General features: G+C 38.4%; 1 protein-coding gene across 4 annotated transcripts in view; it reads right to left on the bottom strand.

Moving 5' to 3' along the window:
* Nucleotides 1-4,181: 4,181 nt before the first annotated feature.
* Nucleotides 4,182-20,495, bottom strand: part of Sphkap (SPHK1 interactor, AKAP domain containing) — a 135,307-nt gene continuing 118,993 nt past the window's right edge. For 2 of the 4 annotated variants that reach the window (XM_034521464.2, XM_034521465.2), the window contains 5 exons: nucleotides 17,031-17,216; nucleotides 15,213-15,299; nucleotides 13,047-13,099; nucleotides 12,776-12,960; nucleotides 4,191-6,051 (listed from right to left, as the gene is read on the bottom strand). In XM_034521464.2, coding sequence (XP_034377355.1) covers nucleotides 5,908-6,051; nucleotides 12,776-12,960; nucleotides 13,047-13,099; nucleotides 15,213-15,299; nucleotides 17,031-17,216 — 655 coding nt within the window. In that variant the 3' untranslated portion in view covers nucleotides 4,191-5,907. Of the gene's footprint in view, nucleotides 6,052-12,775; nucleotides 12,961-13,046; nucleotides 13,100-15,212; nucleotides 15,300-17,030; nucleotides 17,217-20,495 lie in introns of all 4 variants that reach the window. The other 2 variants (XM_034521466.1, XM_034521467.1) reach the window with 1 other exon arrangement.

Here is a 20,495-nt window from a genome sequence, read left to right as displayed (position 1 = left end):
TTCTTTCTTTCTTTCTTTCTTTCTTTCTTTCTTTCTTTTTTTTTTTTTTTTTGACATTTCTGTGGGTTTCACAAAAGGTCAGCATGTGATGTGCTTCCTTTATTACTAAATAAATGGCCAGGTCAAAAAATAATTGGTCTGTTATTTGACATAGATGTCAAGCTTACCCTTCATAAATGTCACGCATGTGCCCAGGGAAGGGCTGGGAACAGTTGAAACTGAAGAACACTCTGGTTGTGCTTACCCTCTCTCTCTATCAACAAATGGAGATCCATTTTGTTTTCTTCTGTGAGAAGGGAGTGTCATTGCCAGTTTTTTGAGGGCCACATACTGCCATTTTTCACTTGGCAAGAGAGAGCTATGTCAGACATGTACAGAATTTGAACCAGACGTTAGGTTCAAGGATAACATCAGCCATCCTCAGTCCTTGCCTTTGGGATGTGTGTGCTAAGAGCACCATGGTCCATTTAGCATTTACAGTCCATGCCACATTTTGGGTCAGAAGCAGAGCAAAGTATGTAATTATAAATTGGGTGGAATTCACCAAAGTAGTGGGGATCTTTCAAATGCAAAAAAAGAGTTAACTTTCAATGAAGGATCAAGGACATCCTTGAAGAACAACAAGCACCCTCCCTTTCTTATTAAGGACCAGTGAAAGCTGAACAGAATGAGAGATAGGTGTAGACTTTAAGGGGTGGGGTGTTTTTTAATGATATCAACGAGAAAATACTTAGGTGGTTGTACTGACATTTGGTTTATTTGTGAAGAACTAGGTTAGACTTAAGTGACGCTTCCCACTCCATTCATTTCATTCAAGACTATCTGCCTTCAACTGGCCTCTGAATCCTGATGATAATGCAGATGACTAACACTTAAAGCCATTCCAATATCACCACACTATCCTCTATGCTGTGTTTTCTAATATTTTCGGTCAAACATTCTCATGTGATTTAAATAAAAAATCCAGTATCTATAGACTATTCATTTAAATGGAAAAGAAAATAATCTCATTAGATAACATGAATGGCATTTTACACCAACTAGCCAAAAAGAACCTCAAAACAAAGTTGTATTACTAGAATTCATGGTCAAATATTATCAACTGCTGTCATGGTTAATCTTGATTAACTTGATGGGTTTAGAATCTCTATAGATGCCCAAATCTGGGCATGTCTTTGAAAGAGTTTCTAGATTAGACTAACTCATGTGGCAGAACGTATTCTCCATGGGAATGGTACTATTCCATGTGTCTATTAGCTTTTCCAGTCCCGTTTGACGTCAGCTATGGAGAAGACATTGTGTAAAGGAGTACAGCAGGTGCCTTAAATGAATGGAATACAGTCCTTGCCTCAGTGAACTTGCAGTCAAAGAGGGAGGCACGTGCATTCCACTGGCCATGCTAGATAGCAGATAACGTCCTTGCAGGAAGACTTCACTCAGGAGGTCTACATTGCTGACAATATGCTCCCACTCCTTCCCCCAAAAGTGTAGTTATAGAATTAGCTCTTGTGTGACTCCTAACACTAACTACCACATCTTTAGGCTTTTCTGCCTGCTCAAGGGTATGAGTGTTTCTTCTTTTTATTTTTGGATATGTAACATATAGAGGGAACATGTGGTTCTAGTTTTACCAGATAATATATGGCATTAACATGATCCATTGTCATTTATTGGTCTGGAGGGATGCTTCCTTGAGAAAAGATACAGGGAGTTACTCAGGTGCTGTATGTTTATTTGACTGAAGCTCAATAAAAGACCTAGATACCGAGGCGTAGGTGAGTGTATTTCCCTGGTTGACATATTTTGTATGTGCTGTTACATATCTTATATATCATTGTCAAAGAATGAAGAGCATCCTATGCAAGTGTCCTGGAAGGAATCACCTGGAAGTTTACACTAAATTATTCTTAACTTGCTCCTATAAGTCTTTTTTTCTTTCGTGGTCTGAATCTTCTGCCCATTTGCTGCAGTAACTTGTAACTGTGAGCACACAGTTTCTGAGTTCTTTAGCCATTACATCTTTGTGGGCCTGAGGTTGGATGTGGGACCTCCAATGTAGCATTATATAAGGAATGTCAGTTATTAGGGCAGTGGGGATCCCTTTACTCACAACCAAAGTATTCTTTAATAGTATTATGCTACGTAAGCTTGAACTCAGTAGGCCCACATGAATTCACATGTTATTTCTCTTCTATTTACACCAGATTTTACATCTTCTTTGGTTTTATTTGAAAGGACTATATATGGATAGAGAGCTTCTTAAAATATGCTTTCAATTTCAACTCCTGGCTTTAAATCTTGTGAGTCTTTAGTTCACCACAATATTATTAATTCTGTCAAATTCCTTCTGCTTCTGACCACACATTAAGATGGCAGCTTGTGATCTTCCTTTTTTTCTGAATGGACTCTTTTTAATCTTTAAAAGTTCTTACTGCCTTCTTTCTTTAAATGGCTTTTCTCAAACATAAAAATCTAAGCTCACATGGTTTCTCCTTTGAGTGGTCCAGTATCTTACCAGGCAGTAAGAAATACTTCCTGCCTACTGATCTCTCACATTTTAATCTACATAGAATTACATAACAGCAAGCATTGCGTTGCTGTATGAGATTGATATGTCTATTTCCCCTATGGTCTGTGAGTTTCTAGGTGTGATTTAGAGTTTTGTCCTAGCTATCTAGCATGGTATCTGATACTCCACAGACACTAAGAGGACATTTATTAGATGAGATGACATGCTCCTACTCTGTGGAAGAAAGAGATCAGATGTTGAAAATTATCAAAGACAATGGTTTCATCAATAACATTTGTTTAGTCATCGATACCAACAATATGATCTTCGCCTGATCCTCGTGATGTTAGACAATAGGCATGATCAGAAACATCCTCCTAAACAGTTGTGTTCTTGGGCAGAATGTAGTGCCATAAACCATCCTTCTCCATATGACACAATAAAGTTCATAGGTGCCCCTCCCTCTGCTTGTATTCTTCCAACAAGTCCAGAGAGAGACCCTCCAAATTTGTATTCTTTCTATCCTAAGTGATTAGCCAAAGTACCCACTGATCAACTGGAATAACATGGTTCTTATTCAAGCCTCTGTTAAGCTTGGGCCCCTACACCTTGATCTGGTTTCCTCCTTACAATTGTCTGATGGAATAAAATATTCTTGGATCTACTATCTGGTCATGATGTTTTGGTTTGAGTGTCATCCTTTCTAGCCCGTTTATTCCTCTTTATTAAAAAGAACTGCCTTTACCATGACTGTGGGAAAACTTGGTAGTTTTACAAGTCTTCACTGTTGAATTAGTTACTCATTCCCCAATTGTCCTTTCAGCTAACATCTCCATGTGGTGGCAGTGACAAGAGTTTTGTTTTCGATTTCATGACATCGTTTGTCTGCCTGGGGAATTTTCCATGCCCTAATCATGTTCATAGCTCTGTTTTATTAATTAATTGCCTACAACCTTTACTGCTCAACTTGCATATACTCTAGTAATTTATTTCTAGAATTCAAAAAGCATGGATACATCTTCCTATGACTTGGATAAATTCATCTCATTTACTCATGTTACAGACTCCATGTTGGTTTTATGTCTTTTTCTCTGGTCCCCAAGATTTAGGGTAAAGGCTGCCTCCATGGGCTGTGGGTAGGGGATGCCTGGTTTTCTGGTCCTTAGACTGCAGGATTCAGCTCATCCTCCTTTACTTATTGGGGCTCAGGTACTGTGCCTTCACTTTGTTATCCTCATTAGTCCTCAAGCAGCCTTGCCTTCATTCCCTGAGAATCCTCTGGCAGTGTCTGCAGGCATTCTTGATGGCTACAGTCAGAAAGAGGGAATTATCAATATCTAATTGGGAGAGGTCAAGATGCAGCTAAATATCCTATACTATCCAAGACAATACCTCACAGCAAAAAATTATCTTGTTCCAAATGTGAAGAGTGCCAAGGTTAAGAACCAATGATCTACAGTGAACATTCCTGATGCTAAGAGATTGTCTTGAACATTTACTTAATCAAAAATTGAAATCAGGATAGCAAATCTTATCTTATTGGCACAACTATCTTCATCTACTTACAGTATGACTCTTTCTTTCTTTCTTGCTTGCTTGCTTTTATTTTTTTAAAATTTAGATAAAGATCTTAAAGCCCCAGATTCTAGAGTCTAGGAGAAAAAGATGGAATAACAATTTTGCCACAGAAATTTATTGATTAGTTTGCAACATTAGGTACAACACATGTTTACATCCAGTACTTGTGCTTTGGAGGATAAGTAAACATTGATTCGAGCACAACAAGAGTTTACACACAATATTCTAGGATTGTCAAAACAATAAAAATCTTTTTTCCCCATGTATTAGCACAAAGAAGCACACACAGTTTCATTTGAGATGATGGGTAGATTTCAAAGCCCGGGTGATTCATCAGGTTGAACATACACCTAAATCTGGACCATCTGCATGATGAATGCCCACTGAGGTCTGAAAAAGATTTCTGTCATGGGGCAAGGAAATTATGGCTTGCCAGGAAGCTCTTTTATAGTATTAGGATGTGATTGATAGCTCAGCAAGATTGACATTGATGGTGTGGGGCCTGGTTCACATTTAAAGTTATTCTATAAGCTTTAAAAATAGAGTAACAGCATAGTATTTCAGAAGAGACATACTAAACATCTTTCTGATTGAGATGAGAAAATAAAAGCAAATGTAGCATAGTTAGTTGAAAGGGAATGAAGACTTTTAGTGTCATATAGATGCTCTGAGTTTTCAAAAGAGTATATCTCTGCTATAAATTAAAAAAAATGTGTTAAAGGCTTCTATTTGTCTAATTTAGTGTCAATATCATCCAGCCAGAAAGTCTGCATCCCTAGCTGGCCTTTTCAAGCACAAAGCTATTACCCTGAATCCAGCATTATAAATAAATATCTTTGGAGAAACATGTCCACTATACAGATGTCAACACGTTCATGGTACAGTCAACCACCAATGGCTCATGACACTCTAAAAGACAACAATCTCTTCATAGTTTATGAAGCTCTAAAACAAATCATTATATTATTTAGACAATCTTTGCATAATTTACAATAAAACAAATGATTTTTTCTTATATAATTCAATGCACAAGCATATTTTTTCCCTCTAGAGGCTATTATTTATTTTACTGTTTATGTTTAAAAGCTTGCCTTTAGGCAAGAACCCCTTAATAATTTTACCCAAGTAAGCAATGGAAAAAAGGAAACCTTGGGCTTCCCTTTGTCCACTGAATGACATTAGTTTCCTGAGGAGCTCAGGGACTTTCGCGGGGGATGCAATACTTATCAACTTCTGCAAAATAAATGGAATCACCTCACATGGATTTTGATAACATTGTTACATGTGTGTTAATATCCATCGATTCTGGTCTGAGAGTGGAACTCCTTCACAAAAAGGCATGGAAACTTACTATTTCCTAAGTACTTTTTAGGTGGACAACCCCTGTATCCACTAAGCAAAGTGCAATGAAGGTGTTAGCATAATTTATAGAATTACTGTGACCCAATGACTTTGTTTCTATTTGGTTCATACAGCTGGAGGTGTTATAGCTCACTCTCTATTGTGATGTATATGTGAGTGTAGCTTTCCTGGAGGCTAGGACTGTTACAAACTTTCCTATTTGAGCCTCACTTAAGTATGTCTTTTTGAAACCATTTTCATATAATCCCTTTTGGACATGCCCACGGTGATATTGATTAGTACAGATCTATATATCACAGTCTCTCAGATTCAGTCCTTGTACATGGTACTGGAGCAGATTTTTAAATAATTCTGCTAATGGGATGCTGCGTATTGAGAAAGTTTTAGAGCATTTAGCGCAAACCACTGTGACTTAAGCTGGGATAGAGGAAGGAAATTCTTTGAAGGGTACACTTGACTTATCCTAGTTCCAGAAGCCAGTCAAAGAGACTCGGGGTCCCCTCTTTCTGCTCTGCATGCAGTTTGCAGTACTGGACAACCGCGTGAAATATATCTCCCACCTTCCAGGACTTCTGCTGAACAAGTTTCACAACATCTAGAAACTAAAATGAGACACAGAGTTAGGGTTCACATATCATAGTATCCTCTCCAGCATCTCACAAAGCAACCCTTCCAAAGACTGTAGATCTGAGTCTATGTTTAAGCATCTTTACTCTCAGGGAACATTTTCAAAGATAGTCTGTTTTTCTTTTTAGACATTTAAGATAATAAATTCCTTCTATTTTACAGTTCTATTAATAGTGGATGACTGGGTGGAATAAGAAGAGGCAGTCTTTTAGGTATCTAGTGTTTTTTTCAGGCTCACATTTAAAATAGAGGTTAGACTTTTTGTACCAGGACTACAAACCCATTTCTTATTGGATGTGTATATTAGGGGAAATAAATTGAGTACTAAATTTCTGGGTAGATAGAGTCACCTAATGCTTTCACAGTCAATGCTGATAGGCACCTCTCCCTCCCCATGCTAAGGTTAAGCATCAAGATGGCTCTCTCTAGCAATAGCTAAAGGAAAGTAAGGACTTGTTTTTAGATATGTCAGATTGTGTAGGTACCAGTTTTAGTTGGGCATATTGGAAAATTCTAGGCTATGAGTGAATGATGGGCTTAGAAGATTGGGAAATCCCTATATGATATTCTATTTCTGAAACCACATTGAAGTCTAGTGTGACAGCCTGTCAAATCCCTTACTTGGATGCTTGCTTTGATTAGAAAGTGATAATTAATAAGATCTGGGAACAATAATTAGTACTTTGGGATATGCTAATGGTTTTTTTCAATTCTCTCTGTTTTGGTGTCCAGATTTTCTATTTGGAACATCAGCTGAGGGGACACCTTAGGAATATGGTGACATTTTATGTGAAAGAAAGTATTATTTATTAACAACATTAAGACCATAGTTTGGTTATGTTTTAAAGTATGGTTTCCTGTAGCCAGTCACTTTTTATTGGTAGAGTCTAAATACAGCAATTGTCTAGACTGAAAGAAGAAACACTATAATTATCTGGAAACATGAATATTGCCTTAAAGAGTTTTAGGTTCTTGTAAAGGAAGGCAGATGTTCATTCTGCTAATAATATCCTTAGAGTAGGGCACTATTTCTGCCATGGTTTTCTATCCTTTGACTTCAATAAAGAGTCAGTGAATATTTGCTGAATGACAGAAGGGAGAGGAGGCCAAGCAGAGTCAAATATATTATAATTCCCCAAGAAATATAGGTAGACATTTAATATCATTCAAGATAAACCCACTAAGAACAGTATTCTTCAGCTTGGACATTAAGCTTCTAGAAAATCACTGAGGCTAAGACTTCTCACACAAGATTTCCCTGACAAGTCACACATGACCTTTTTGCCAAAATCTACTAATGGTACATCTTCTTTCTTCACACATCTTATGAAGGTCAAGCCAATGGAAAGTATACCTACACTGAATTTGTTATAGCTTCATTCCATAAACCCACCTTACCACTTCTGCCTCTGAGGCACTACTTGGGGGAAAACTCTGAAGAAGATACTCTTCCCAGAAACATATATTACAGATGCTTTCCATCTACCGGGACCTTTGAAAGGGACACTTCAGAGTGGTGAGGACCAAAAATGCTGGTGAATGACCCAAAGTGCTTAACGTGAGTTAGGCCCCTCTACTAGTAGTTTGAGGGATGGCCATTGGCTAGAATGTCCGCTGATTCCTAAGGTCAGCATGTTATCTCATTAGGCCACCTTCCTGATGTTATTGTTTCATTTTCTTTCTGAGACAGGGACATCTTATGGTGCTCTGACCATCCTAGAATTTGCTATACAGACCAGGATGTTCTCAAATTAATGGCAATCCTATTGCTTCCTGCTTCCAGGTACAGGGAATCAGAGGACTGTATCAGCAATGCCCGACTGAGGCAGCTTTAACAAAGGATCTGACCCCACTAACTGCAGCAGCTGTACTGGTTTAATTAATCTTGGATCCTGAAACCTTGGAGCAGGTGTGAAGCTGACGAGTATGATGGTCTTGTGCTTCCTTCATAAAAAATATTGAAACTGGAATAAAGTTGTGAGTAGACAGAAAGGGCATTTCTAGCTCAGTATTATAGCCTCTCCTTGTGGTACTCAGGATCGAATTTAGAGTGCTGTGCATGCTAGGTAAGTGCTATCCCATGAACCTTTTTCCAATTATATATTTTGAGACAAGGGCTTACTACAACTGCTCAAGGTCACTGCAAACTCTACCACCCAGGTTGAACTTGAATTTTCAGTTCTCTTGCCTCAATCTCCCTAGTAGTTGGGATTTACAAGCTGCTACCACCAGGTCACCAGGACCAGTTGGTTTTGTTATTGATGCTGTCCTGTTTTTAGAGCTACATTCTACTAGCAACTGACCCTAGAGCTTTCATCAAGCCAGCGCAATTTACAGTCATAATCAGTAGGGATTTGGGATTTTAGTTCGCTCTACTAACAAACCAACAATAGCAAAGAATCATTTCTGTATTGACGTTTCACAATCAACAGTAACTGAGTTCCTTTTCTGTAGACAACAATAGACTTTAAACATTTTTTTTTTTTTAAAGCAAAAGTTGTGTCTTGGGAAACACACGAGCATCTGTATTCTGTGACACTTTATCACAAGCACAGTCATCTGATGAAGAAAGCCTGATTAGCTTAGCTGTTGGGCTTCTGTATTCCCAGATGCATTTCGTAGATTTGATTGTTTACAACTTATAGTACAAGTATGGGAATTGCAGCAAGCTGTGTGTGCGTATGCTGGTGACTTTGATACATTCAATGCATATTTCTGAAAGCTGTCACTGACTTTTGCCCCAAGGCAGAAATTAGACTTCATTAAGCAGAGTGAGGAGGTCCCTACTCTTTTCCTGAAGTTATGGCTTATAAAACCCTGATTCTGAACTTGAGCTGGGTTATAGAGTCCTAGATCTTCATAAGGACCCGGTGCTTGGGTCTTACTTCCAGTGGAGAGTCTGAACTAACTGGTAGGACTCTGTGTTTGGAAGGCTTTCTGGGATGATTCTAACACTCCCCAATTTGAGATTTCTGATGAAAAGATTAATGTAATGGGATTTTTTAAGTGGATGGAAGGAACTTACAGATTTGAGTTGTAAATGTGTCTTCCAGGAGATTCTGTTTTCATAGATGTGGTTCAGATACCAACTTCCTAGATTCATCTTACTTTCTTTATTCAGAATCAATTCTGCCCTATCTCAATGTAGCTGTTTCTAAATGGTACTCTCTTGGTGTGTTCTAGAGACATTCAGTGCTTTGTTTTGAACTGATATGCAAATTCTGAGATGGGGGGAACTTTTGTCTCTTTTGTTGTCTGGGACTTGGAGCTCAGAACAGTACCAGTATGGAGAGGGTACTCTAGGAATGTTTGGTGGGTGTTTTGAATGTATGATGTTGCAGGGCATGTAGTCTTATAATGCTTAAATAAAATAGAAAGAAAGGGGATGCTGGGAAATGAAAGTACATTGGGTCATTAGACAATTGACAATGTACTGGACATGTTGGTTCCTGTTAATTTGCCTTTTCTGGGACTCAGTTTGCTGATTTTCAGTGCCAAATTTTTGAGAAGTCCCGGGAAAGATGCATTGTTGCTGGTGTTTTTCCTACCCTCCTCTCCTTTACCAAACACCTCAGTTTTGACTAAGTGGGAAAGTTACTAAGCTTGGACCACCATAAATAGATACATATTGACTAAATTAATTGCTAAGAAAATTAAATCAGCATTCCTGGAAATAAAAATGTAAGGTTTTGGGGTTAAGGTGTAATTCTGTTATTAAAATGCTCACCCAACATGCATGAATGTTCTGGGCTTCAGTTCCCAGAACAGTACAAGCTGTCACATGGGAAGTTGAGGCAGGAAGGTCAGACATTCAAGTTTGGTGTTGGAGAGTGATGGATCAGTAGTTAAGCGCACATACTGCTCTTGTAGAAGGCTCAAGTTCTGTTCCTGGCACCCATATTGGGCAGCCCACAATTGTCTGTAACTCCAAGGAATAGCTTGAATCCTTCAGGGTCATTTACACTGACAAACCAATGCCCCTTTCCTACTACACATAATTAAAATAAGTTCAAAGCCATCACCTGCTTCCCAGAGAGTTCAAGGCCAGTTTGGACTACGGAAGACCTCGTCTCAAACAAAGACAAACAAACAGCAACAAACAGATGAAGGGTATTCATATGTGGGTGTGCTTGATGCTGAGTGACATTGGGGGATACGTTTTTCTAAATTTAGGGTTTCTTTCTCTCTGAGAAGATGAGGCGCTAGTGAAATGTTGCTGATTTCGCATGCTATCTCTACCACTCTTATAATACTCTTAAAACTAAGTCAGAGACAACCAAGGGTGATGCCCATTTATATCAAAGCCCTTGTATGCAGACAGCCTTCATTAACTCAGAACAAAACCTGGAAATTTTAGTTCTTAAGACTGCTTTATTTATATTTAGGTCCCACGAGTTGATTGACACAAATATAAGCAAGATCATATTGTGTTATTTCCTGATAGCAGGAGTGAAACCCTTGTCTTCTCAGAAACAGCTATTTATAAAGACAGACATTCATTTTAAAACTGAAAACCTGGTAGAGTAAAACAAACATCTAGCTAGTTAAAAATGTGGTTTACAGATTAAAGTATCAATAAAGTATCTGCTACTCTTGCAAAAATGGAGAATTTATTATACTTATATGGATGGAAGTGACTCCTTTAAAGTGGTAGATTAAATTAAAATCTGTTTCATTAACATATCACCTGAAAATGCACCAGGGGATGATTTTACTCAGCAAGGCACACCTTGGAACATTGTCCTCCTGGGAACATTCTTGCTTCCATCAGGTGGGACCGACCAAATATGGCTTGGGAGGGGTCCTGTGTGATTTGTGGATTATGCCCTTTTAATCCATGCATGAGATAGGCTAGGGGTGGTGAAATCGAAGGGAGTGTTTATCAAGCAGAGAGGAGCCCTGCATCACTTTGATAACAAAGGAAGGACAATTAGGACACCTGGGTTGGATGGACTTGAACATAAAAAGAGGAACAAAGTGCTGGTGGAAGAGAGGTAGAGGTGGGAGAAGGGGTGGGGAACAATCTCTCCAGCAGCCAATCTGATTGGGGTTACAGAGTGGGAGAAGGGTGGGGAACGATCTCTCCAGCAGCCAATCTGATTGGCTGGGGTTACAGAGCCATTGAAACTGTTCTAATTTCCAATGTGTTGGCAAGAAGGTAAGGGTTTTATCTCAGGATGCTGTATGATTTCAGCACTGAACATTGGAGTGTAATCCCACATTAAAAAACAAAAAAAACGAAAACACCTAAAGATTGCAACCCCAATGTTATTTAACTGAGAGAGACACTTTTTAAAATAAGGAATTACTCAAGAGTGTTTTGCAGCAAAAACAGAGTTTAGGGATAATACAAAATTACTTCAAGGAACATGGAAAAAGCTACTGTATTCTCAGTTCCTTTTGTCTTTATCAGCAACTATATAAGAAGCTGAAGGTTAATGAAGTTGTGTTGGTGAATATACTATCATAGCTTGGGTCTTGAAAGTATCCCCAAGATATTTATTGATTGTTTGTTTGATTGATTGATTGATTGTTGAGAGAAATCAAGATGAAACACTTCAAGCTCATGTGGATTACATAGGCATTCACTGGGTTTCCAGCTGAGATAAAAAGCACAGAACTGTGTTTTTTGGTTTTTGTTTTGTTTTATCTCAGGAATGAGTTTTAAGTGTCAGCAGTGTGTGTTTGGGATATGAAAAATGCATGCAAGACTGAGTACCTGGAACTTGTGGAATAGTCTTAAAGGTAGAATTTCCTACTTTTAAATTAGAAAAATAGAATTATTGCTAAATAAAAAAATACTACAATGAATTATCAGGGTATAATGTCTGAATGACATATATAGCTCCATCATACTAGCCCTTTTTATCCTGAGAATACTTTTATTCCTGACCATCGTGTTAAAGCTTGTATTTAACAAAATCAACAAGTTGACAGCCAAAGTACATGGCTTGAACCTGAAAATGGACCTCCAGACAGAGTTATTAAATTAACAGGCTGGCAAGCCAAGGATGGGTAAGATTCTGCACAGAGCTTTACCAACCTAAGCTATAAGTGAATTTGCTTTTGATAATGCATATTCCATGACAGGTAAGGAAAGCATTCTTGTCAGAACAACCTAAAACAGTCTCAGCCTTGTTTATGAAATAAAAAAGGGAGAGAGGTGGTGAGCTTTTGGGATTGCTTGGCAAGAATCTGACATGGGCCAAGGACAAGGAAATGGGCTGCTTGGCAGGAATATGACATTGGCCAAAAACAAGCAAGTGGGATTCAGGCAGGAATCTGACATTAGACTAGAACAAAGAAGTAATTTCAGGCAGGAATCTAAGTATTAGGCTAGAACAAAGAAATAATTTCAGGAAGGAATCTAAATTTTAGGCTAGAACAAGGAAGTAGGCTCAGACATGAAAATGACTTTGGGCTAGGACAGGGAAGTTGGCTCAAATATTTTGGTCATCCTGACAAGCCCTTAGAAACAGTGATCACAGGAGTGTTCATGGAATTTTGTTTATTGTCTTGCTTGTTCCTTGACTATCTGCATCTATTGTATTGCTATTTCCTCAAACTAGAACTGACCTTAATACTTGCATGTAATAAAAATGGTATAAAAGCAAAAAGGAGGAGGGGGGATGGCATAGGGATGTTCTAGGGGGTTTCTAGAACTGTGTTGTTATTCGACCCAGACAGTGAACATGGTACCTTTTCAATTCTGCTTTCCTGAGATTTCTTAAAGTAGATTGTTGGGATCCCCAGTTCAGAGGCAGCTATCCACTGTAGAGTGGCTCGAAGCTCAGCATCAGGACACTCTGGCTCCAGGTCAAAGTTGATCACCAGTAGGCTCCTCTGTGGGCTGGCTGCTCCCCTTGGCAGTCCAGAGGCATGTTCTGAACAGACACAACCACAACCTTACTCTGCTTTCCAAAGGGCCACCCAGGCAATTGTGTGTCAAAAGGATGGGAACATAGCTTACCCTTTATGCTTTCTGATTGTTCTTTAAGAATCTCCTTTTCTTCTACTAATTCACTTTGGGAGAAAACAACAATATATGGTTGGTAATGCTTTGGAATAATAAGCTGTAATGAAGGATGAACTGATGGGTGTTTCTGAGCTACAAACATCTGGAACTCATTCTTATGGTTTCACAAAACAAATTAGATCCAGGTGAGTATTGCACAGGACATTTGGGTCTGCAATTAGTGTTCGCCACCACCACAGAGAGTTCCCATGTATCTTGAATGGCATTAGTTAGGAAAGGCAGCGGGGAAGATTCTGAGAGTTACATCTTTTCTTTTCAACAACTCCCTTTCCATGAACCTCCACCAGGGCTGAAGAGTTAAAGAGAGATTTGAAGTAACTGGTTATAATTTGCAGAGTAATCCTCCAGCCTTTTACCTGTCTTTTCAGGGACTATATTTTTCTGTTTTATCACAATGTGTTTCTCTGTGCAGTGATAACATCTAACACTGTACATTTGAATTTTAAAGTAGGAAGATATATTTACATGTTATTGTTCTGTGAGCTGGAATAATAACAATCAACAAACTGTAAAACTTAAACATTATAACAGAGTGTCTCAATAATAAAATCTTTACTCCTTTTTCATTGTTTTTATTTGGTAGAGCAGGCTGGAGATTGCTCATAACCAAACTGAACTGCTCCTTAGCCATGGCCATGTTTAGTATTGGAGGTTTTTTGTTGTTGTTGTTTTGCATGATGTGTACATATTATATAGCCCTGTGGTGGAAAGACCCAGTAAAAAACTTCTGAAATAAGACCACGTTGCTCAGTAGCTGAACAGAAGTGACTTGGGAAGCCTGCATATGTCCTATATTTTTCTAGTCTCTAAAAATTTGTAATGAGGCTTTTAAACATGTGTATTTTAGTGATAGAAGATTATCTTATCTTCTCGGATGCTGCTAAGGTCTGTCTGATTCATCTATTGTATGGATGAATTCTATTTCATTAGTGAGGTAAGTTTCATTGCAGTTGAGAAAAAGACTCAACCATTTCCTACTCATACATAATTATTTGCAGGAATGTCAGTTTTCTTGGGGCTCAGGGTCTCGATCTCTCTGCAAGCAGCATAAATGACGTGGGAATGGGTAGAAGCAATTTCTGGCATTATGTAATGATGGGATGCTGAGTAGGGGTGCAGGTAATATTGGCTTTCCCTCAACACAAGTTTTTCTTGAAGTCACAGTTTCATATTACATAGAAAGATGGAGAAAGTGCTAAGTTAATGTTTCTCAAGGGAGAAAAATTAACCTATCACAAAATAATTTTCACTGAATTTGTTTTTGGTCCCCCCTAAACCATGTATGTGTTTATATTTACTTGAACATGTTATTTCACCCTTATCCAGTGGTGAAATAAAATCAGTGAATCTGTAGTTAGCTAGAGGGAAACACATTAGGAATCATCATTAGACGATTATCATTAGCTTTATTAGTTCAGTATACCCAAATTATATTCTAAGTCATTGTGATGAAAATTAGAATACTATTCAGTTGATTCTCTAGGATAATCACAAATTCTAGAAGTAGCCATGACTTCAGGTTGCCTTCTGATTTGTGTCATTTTATGTAGTACTTCTTTAAGTGCTTTTTTTTTTTTTTTTTTCCCCTTTTGGTCTCTGAGAAGACCTTATATTGAGAAAGCACAGTTACTGCCTGGGGGTGAATGACATCTCTCTCATGACAACCCTTGATGTTAGATACATTCCATGTTGGTAACCCCAGTGTCCACAAGCTAAGGAAAAGCCATTCATATCTAATTTTACTGAAGTGTCTGTGTTCTATAGCAAGTGCTAGCTATTGAATTGTCTTCTGAGGGAGGCATGGTACAATTCAGATAGAATTTGTTTGTTGTTTCTGTAAATCAAAAATAGGTAAGTTGACATATAGTTCTAATTATATTGGTAAGCTTTATCTGCAATGACCATTTTGTAAGCAACAGGTTTAAAACTGAGAAAGCAGGCAGTAATGGGTCAGAGCTTTAGTCCTCCACTTTAGTGACATGGAACCACAGTGGCACAGACATAATGAGTTGGTGGCTGGGCACAACCTTCACGATTACGATGGATTGCCAGATGAAATTGGTGCAGTGCTGTCAGTCACTGAGTCACGTGGCTACTTACTTAATCATGGGAGAAGTCGGTATGCTTTCCTGATAAATGTCCAGGTCCATAATGCCAAGACTGCTAGTGCCACTACTGTTGCCATTGCTGACAAAGCAAAAGTTTACATATTAATAATGCCACACAAGCGTGTGCCATGTTTGGCCACACTGCTGACTCTAATGTTCCATTGTGCGAGGAACTCCTTTGGTGCTCTCCAGGACACAATTGGTTTGTGCCTGACCTTATGAATTGTTATTGATGTTTGAGCAAATTAAAGGAAGACACAAGGTAGAAGCCAACTGCATTTACGACAATAATACTGATGCTGATTTACAACATCTAAAGTGGTAACACGCCCAGTGGGTCGTACATAATTGGTAATAACTTTACTTCTTTATTCTTCTTTATTAGAGGGAGGGTATTTATCGTGAAGATTTCTTGTCAGTGGACATACTTATAGAAAAATACTTCTGAAAATGTTGGCCAGGTTATCTGCCTGGTTCTTGTATCTAGAAGGAAGCCAGAGACCCATGGTCTCCCTTTGTTATATGAAGAATTTTTCTTAGAAATATTCTATAAGTTTATATAAGATATAAGTATATTCTATAAAAATATACATCTGACTTCTTGTTTTCCTTGAGGACATTAGAGTTTACAAATACAAAGATGAGTAAGGTTTTGTTCTTTCAATCTCAGAGAAGGGTCAACGTGTGGCACCATGTGTTTCACAGAGAAAGAATACTGTATAATATCATTAATACAAATTGTATAATCAACGTATGGTCTACTTATGAGCATGGAGTATGCTCTCTGAATTTTTTAGAGATGGCATATTTTAGACTCTGTGCTTGCGAAACAGAACCTATCCAAATTTTAACAAACTCACTGTGTCTTCTCACACATTCTGTACTTTCTAACAATCTTTCTCCCAAGCAAGGTTTTACAATAGTGACTGTAGTATACTTTATAATGGGGCTCAAGTTTGTGTGAGTCACCAAGAAGACTTTTGAACCTTAAGGTTCTTGTCTGGAGTTTTAGGCAAGACACTGGAAAATGCAACAGTCTGGAACCTGACACTCAAGATTCCAAAGCTTAAAGTTATTGTTGTTTCTCTGTCTCCATTTTCTAATATTTAGTGGGAATATTTGAAATTTGAGACCACTTATTTAATGGGAAATGTTCCTATGTCTTAGATTGTACTGCCAGTAATTGAATGTTCAAAGATTGTTTATCTACACCTGGGTCTCATGTTTCAGTTTCCCTCTCTGGACAGTCAGTGGTCTTAATGGCCTGGGGTCAAAAAGATTCTGGACAGAAAATATCACTGTAGTGATTACAACTAGATGCCCCTCTCTAGGTTTTTCCAGAAATAATACAGAGGGCACAGGAGATAAAGGAAGGAAAAAGTCTGGGCAAGCAGTACAATACAGTATGGAAACACTTGCTTCATGTAAACCTAGCCTGGGTTGCATCTTAAATACACATGAATCAGAAAATTCAAACTTGTGAAGCATAACATCAGTTTTCATTAAAACAAACTAACAGTTCTTAGCACTGAGTGTACCTGGTGTGACTTTTAGGGAAGGGTTCACAGTTTACTATTAAATATGGCCAAGGTAATTCAAATCCTACCTAGATATTAAGATAGTTTTTAGCCCAATCATGATATGCCGGGACCATGGTCAACTGGGAGCTTGCCACCTCATTTTCGTTTTGGGTTTTTTTTCTTCCTCCCTGTTCTATAAAGGGCACCTGACACTGAACCTTAGCATGCAGTTTTGGAATCCTTATTGAGGCCTCCTTCCTTAGGAAACCATGGGAAGAGGAAGTACGTACCTCATGGACCGCTCGCTGAGCTGCAGAAAGCTACTTGTGTCGTCTGGGTTGTCCTCCTCATTGGCCAGCTGGGACCAGCTGCCTGTACTCTCCTCACTGCTGCTAAGATGGTTCCGGGACTCATCTGGGGGTATGTCTTCTTTCAAGACCTCCACTTCTAGTTCCCCTCTGGTCTCAAGGCTGTCACTGTAGATATCAAGACATTATTACCAAGAGAGGAGGCGCAACATGGAGCTCTTCCCAGAGCCCTACCCTGGGCACCCATGAGCCTGTGTCTCCACACATCAGGCAAGATGTTGGTCACAGGTGGAGTCTTTCTGTAGGTGGCTGCTCCCTTTGAAGCCAGGTAGCAATTTTTCCTCTCATAGTTAAACTCTATCAGCTTTTCTGTGTCTCCCACTTATTGTTTTCTGCATTTATTTTTAAAGTAGGTTGAAAAGAAGCACTGGGGTACAGTGGTGTTTATCGTATTTATTTTTGTGGGGGGTTCTGGGGGCTGGTTTCATGGGACTCATGTAGGGGTCAGAGGGAAACTTGAGAGAGTTGGGTCTTGCCTTCCATCTGTGTGGACTTGAGTGATGGAAACTCAGGTTGCCAGGCCAGGTACCTCATGCCCTCAGACAACAATGTAGTTGTCCATAGTGTTCTTTCCCACTTAATAAGACTGGCTTTCCTTTCTACAGTACTGAGATTTCCATACTATAGAAGAGAGAATGGGCATGGTTAAAGGAGATGGCATTTAGTTCAAGAAATTTACATGAAATAAGTATATATGAAATAAACATGGTAATAACAAAGAAGGCTCTGGCCCCATTTGTTCACACAGTTAAAAAGCAACTTGGGGCCCAATTCCTTCTTAATTTAGGACCTTATACTATAGAAAATTCACACAAGGATATTTCTTGTTAAGGGAGCTGAGTCCTAGTGACAGACACAAACTATCCAGGTTAACAGATAAGCCTGTCAGCACATTTTGTTTTATCTCAATTTCATGCTCCATTTATAGCAAACCTCACATCTGTGCCATAGAAAGGAAATTCAGAACCAGTCGTGATTAGCCAGAGTGCTAGTTCTTATTTGCTTTTGAGAAAAGCTTATCTTATCGCTTCCCTTATTTGCTGGTGAATAATGTACTAATGTTCAATGCAGAAGTGTGTCATCTGGCAGCCTCCACTCTGATCCCTCAGTTCCCACAAGTGTTCTGGAGGACAAGGGCCTTATCGAAGTCAATTGTACAGTCACCACGTTGGAAACAAGCCCAGTATTCTCCTGATTTTATCCCACACACCTACGTACCATCTGCATCACAGTTGTAAGATTTCCTTAGGTCAGGTTTTCTTTTAACACAATCTAACTGTGTTTATTTGAAGCCATCACCATAAATGGAAAGTAGCTATCCCTCAGCACAGGTAGAAGGCAGCAGTTTATGCACACAGCTGGTGGGAACCCTCATTGCAGGGGCTGCACAGGAATTATTACCATAGATGCATTGTTTATTACCACAGAGAGTCCTTTGAAAGGAGAAATGTAAGCAGACATTTTTGCATCTTACAAATTTTCTTTGAAAGTTAAATGCATACATAAACATGTATTCACTCTTTGAGGTAAAAAGAGCATTTGATTTTTATTAATTTTCTCCCTTTATTTTTTATAATCATTGATATGCACTCCCATTTTGATTATTTACTTTCAACTATTTTTAAATTTAATTTGTTCATTTTTTATTTATTTTATTTTTTTCTTGCATTTATTTGTTTATTTTGTGCATGTAAGTATGTGGATGAGCCTGTATCACAGCATGGGTGTGGAGGTCAGAGAACAACATTCATAGATCTGGTTTCTTTCTACCATGTGAGGCCTGGGGATCAAACTCTGGTCTGCAGGATTTGCTCAGTGAGAATATTCCATCAGCTCTGATCTTTTCTTTATCTTTTAAAGATGGGCACTTAGAACATAGATAAACTTCTCTGATTAAAAACCAGAAACACTTAAAAGTATAGATGTATTCTGTAAGTAGCATTACCATGATGCCATGAATTTTAACAGATTTACATTTTTCATCTGGAGTTTATTCTAACATCCCCTGTGAGCAAAAGATAATTTGCTAATTCCTAATATAATACTTTCTAATTATTATGGAGGATTTTGTGTACAACATTAACTTTTGGGTTAACCAAAATGATCTGAGAACATATTCTGTATGTTTTAGATTCCTTTAAATATATTGACCTGCATTTTAGCCTATGGTACATCTTCACAAATGTATGAAATACAACGGGGAGAATTGTATGCTTTACTGTTGGTAAGACTGTTTTGAGTTGTGTAGACTGAGTTGATTGTGAATGTTGCTCACCTTTCTTCTTGATGATATTGTATTAAGTGTTTGAGAATTTCTTTTTTTAAAAAACATTTTTATTGGATATTTTCTTTATTTACATTTCAAACATTATCCCCCCTCCAGGTCTCCCCTGTGGAAATCTCCTATCCCATCCCCCTTCCCCCTGACTCTATGAGGGTGCTCCCCTATCCACCCACCCACTCTCACCTTCTCTCCCTGGCATCCCCTACACTGGGGCATCAAACCCTCACAGGACCAAGGGCTGCTCCTCCCCCTTCAAACAATGAATTTTGAACATATTTGTCCTTCTCCTATAATTCCTCTCCCTACACTTTTCCACACCTCTTCCCAACTTTGAGATGTCTTTCTCTTTCTTTTTATTTTCTTTCCCCATGTGTTGAGTCTGTAGCCCAGCTGGTCGTTCCAGTGGTCTGCCTTGAGTATGGCCACCTTATTAAGACTCCCATCAATAAAGAAAACAAGCACTCCCTCTTGAAGCAGCTCTTCAGCCACTGGTAGGATTCCATGTCTACCTTTTCTGTTCTGTTCTGGGATTTTGTCATGGTGAAGTTTGAACAGGACTTGTGGGTGGAGTCTTGTCTCTTCAGTTCATTATATGAATCTGCCTTGTGTCTGGACGTTTTCTTGATGTTGCTTCTCTTTTAAACATATACACGCACTTCTAACATGTTCGCATATTTATATTATTTCACAAATTATTAAGAGAAGAATGTTAAATTTCAGGTACAATTCTCTGTCTATTTCTTCTTGTAGTTTTTAAAAATTATCATTTGATGTTTTATTACTTAGGTGGTTCTGTACACAAGAAGATTGTCTGTTGGATGAATTGACCCTTCTTAGCTTATAAAACATCATTATCCTGGCAATACTCTTTATCCTGAGGGCTATTTGACCTTTTAAAATATTTTTGTTTTCTATCCTTTTACTCTTGGCCCATTTGAATTTTTATATTTTAGCTGCACACAGCTTATGCTAGGATTATGCATTTTTATGCAATAGGATAATCTCTGCTTTTAGCTGAAGTGTTTAGATCATTGATAATGTGACTATCAATAAGGCTGGTTTTAAATATATAATCTTGTTTTCTACTTGTCCCATCTGTTCTG

The sequence above is a fragment of the Arvicanthis niloticus genome, chromosome 17 (genome assembly GCF_011762505.2).
Source record: "Arvicanthis niloticus isolate mArvNil1 chromosome 17, mArvNil1.pat.X, whole genome shotgun sequence".
Classification (NCBI taxonomy): Eukaryota; Metazoa; Chordata; class Mammalia; order Rodentia; family Muridae; genus Arvicanthis; species Arvicanthis niloticus.
Note: the sequence above shows the minus strand (reverse complement) of the source record. Positions and strands in the feature narration are given on the sequence as shown.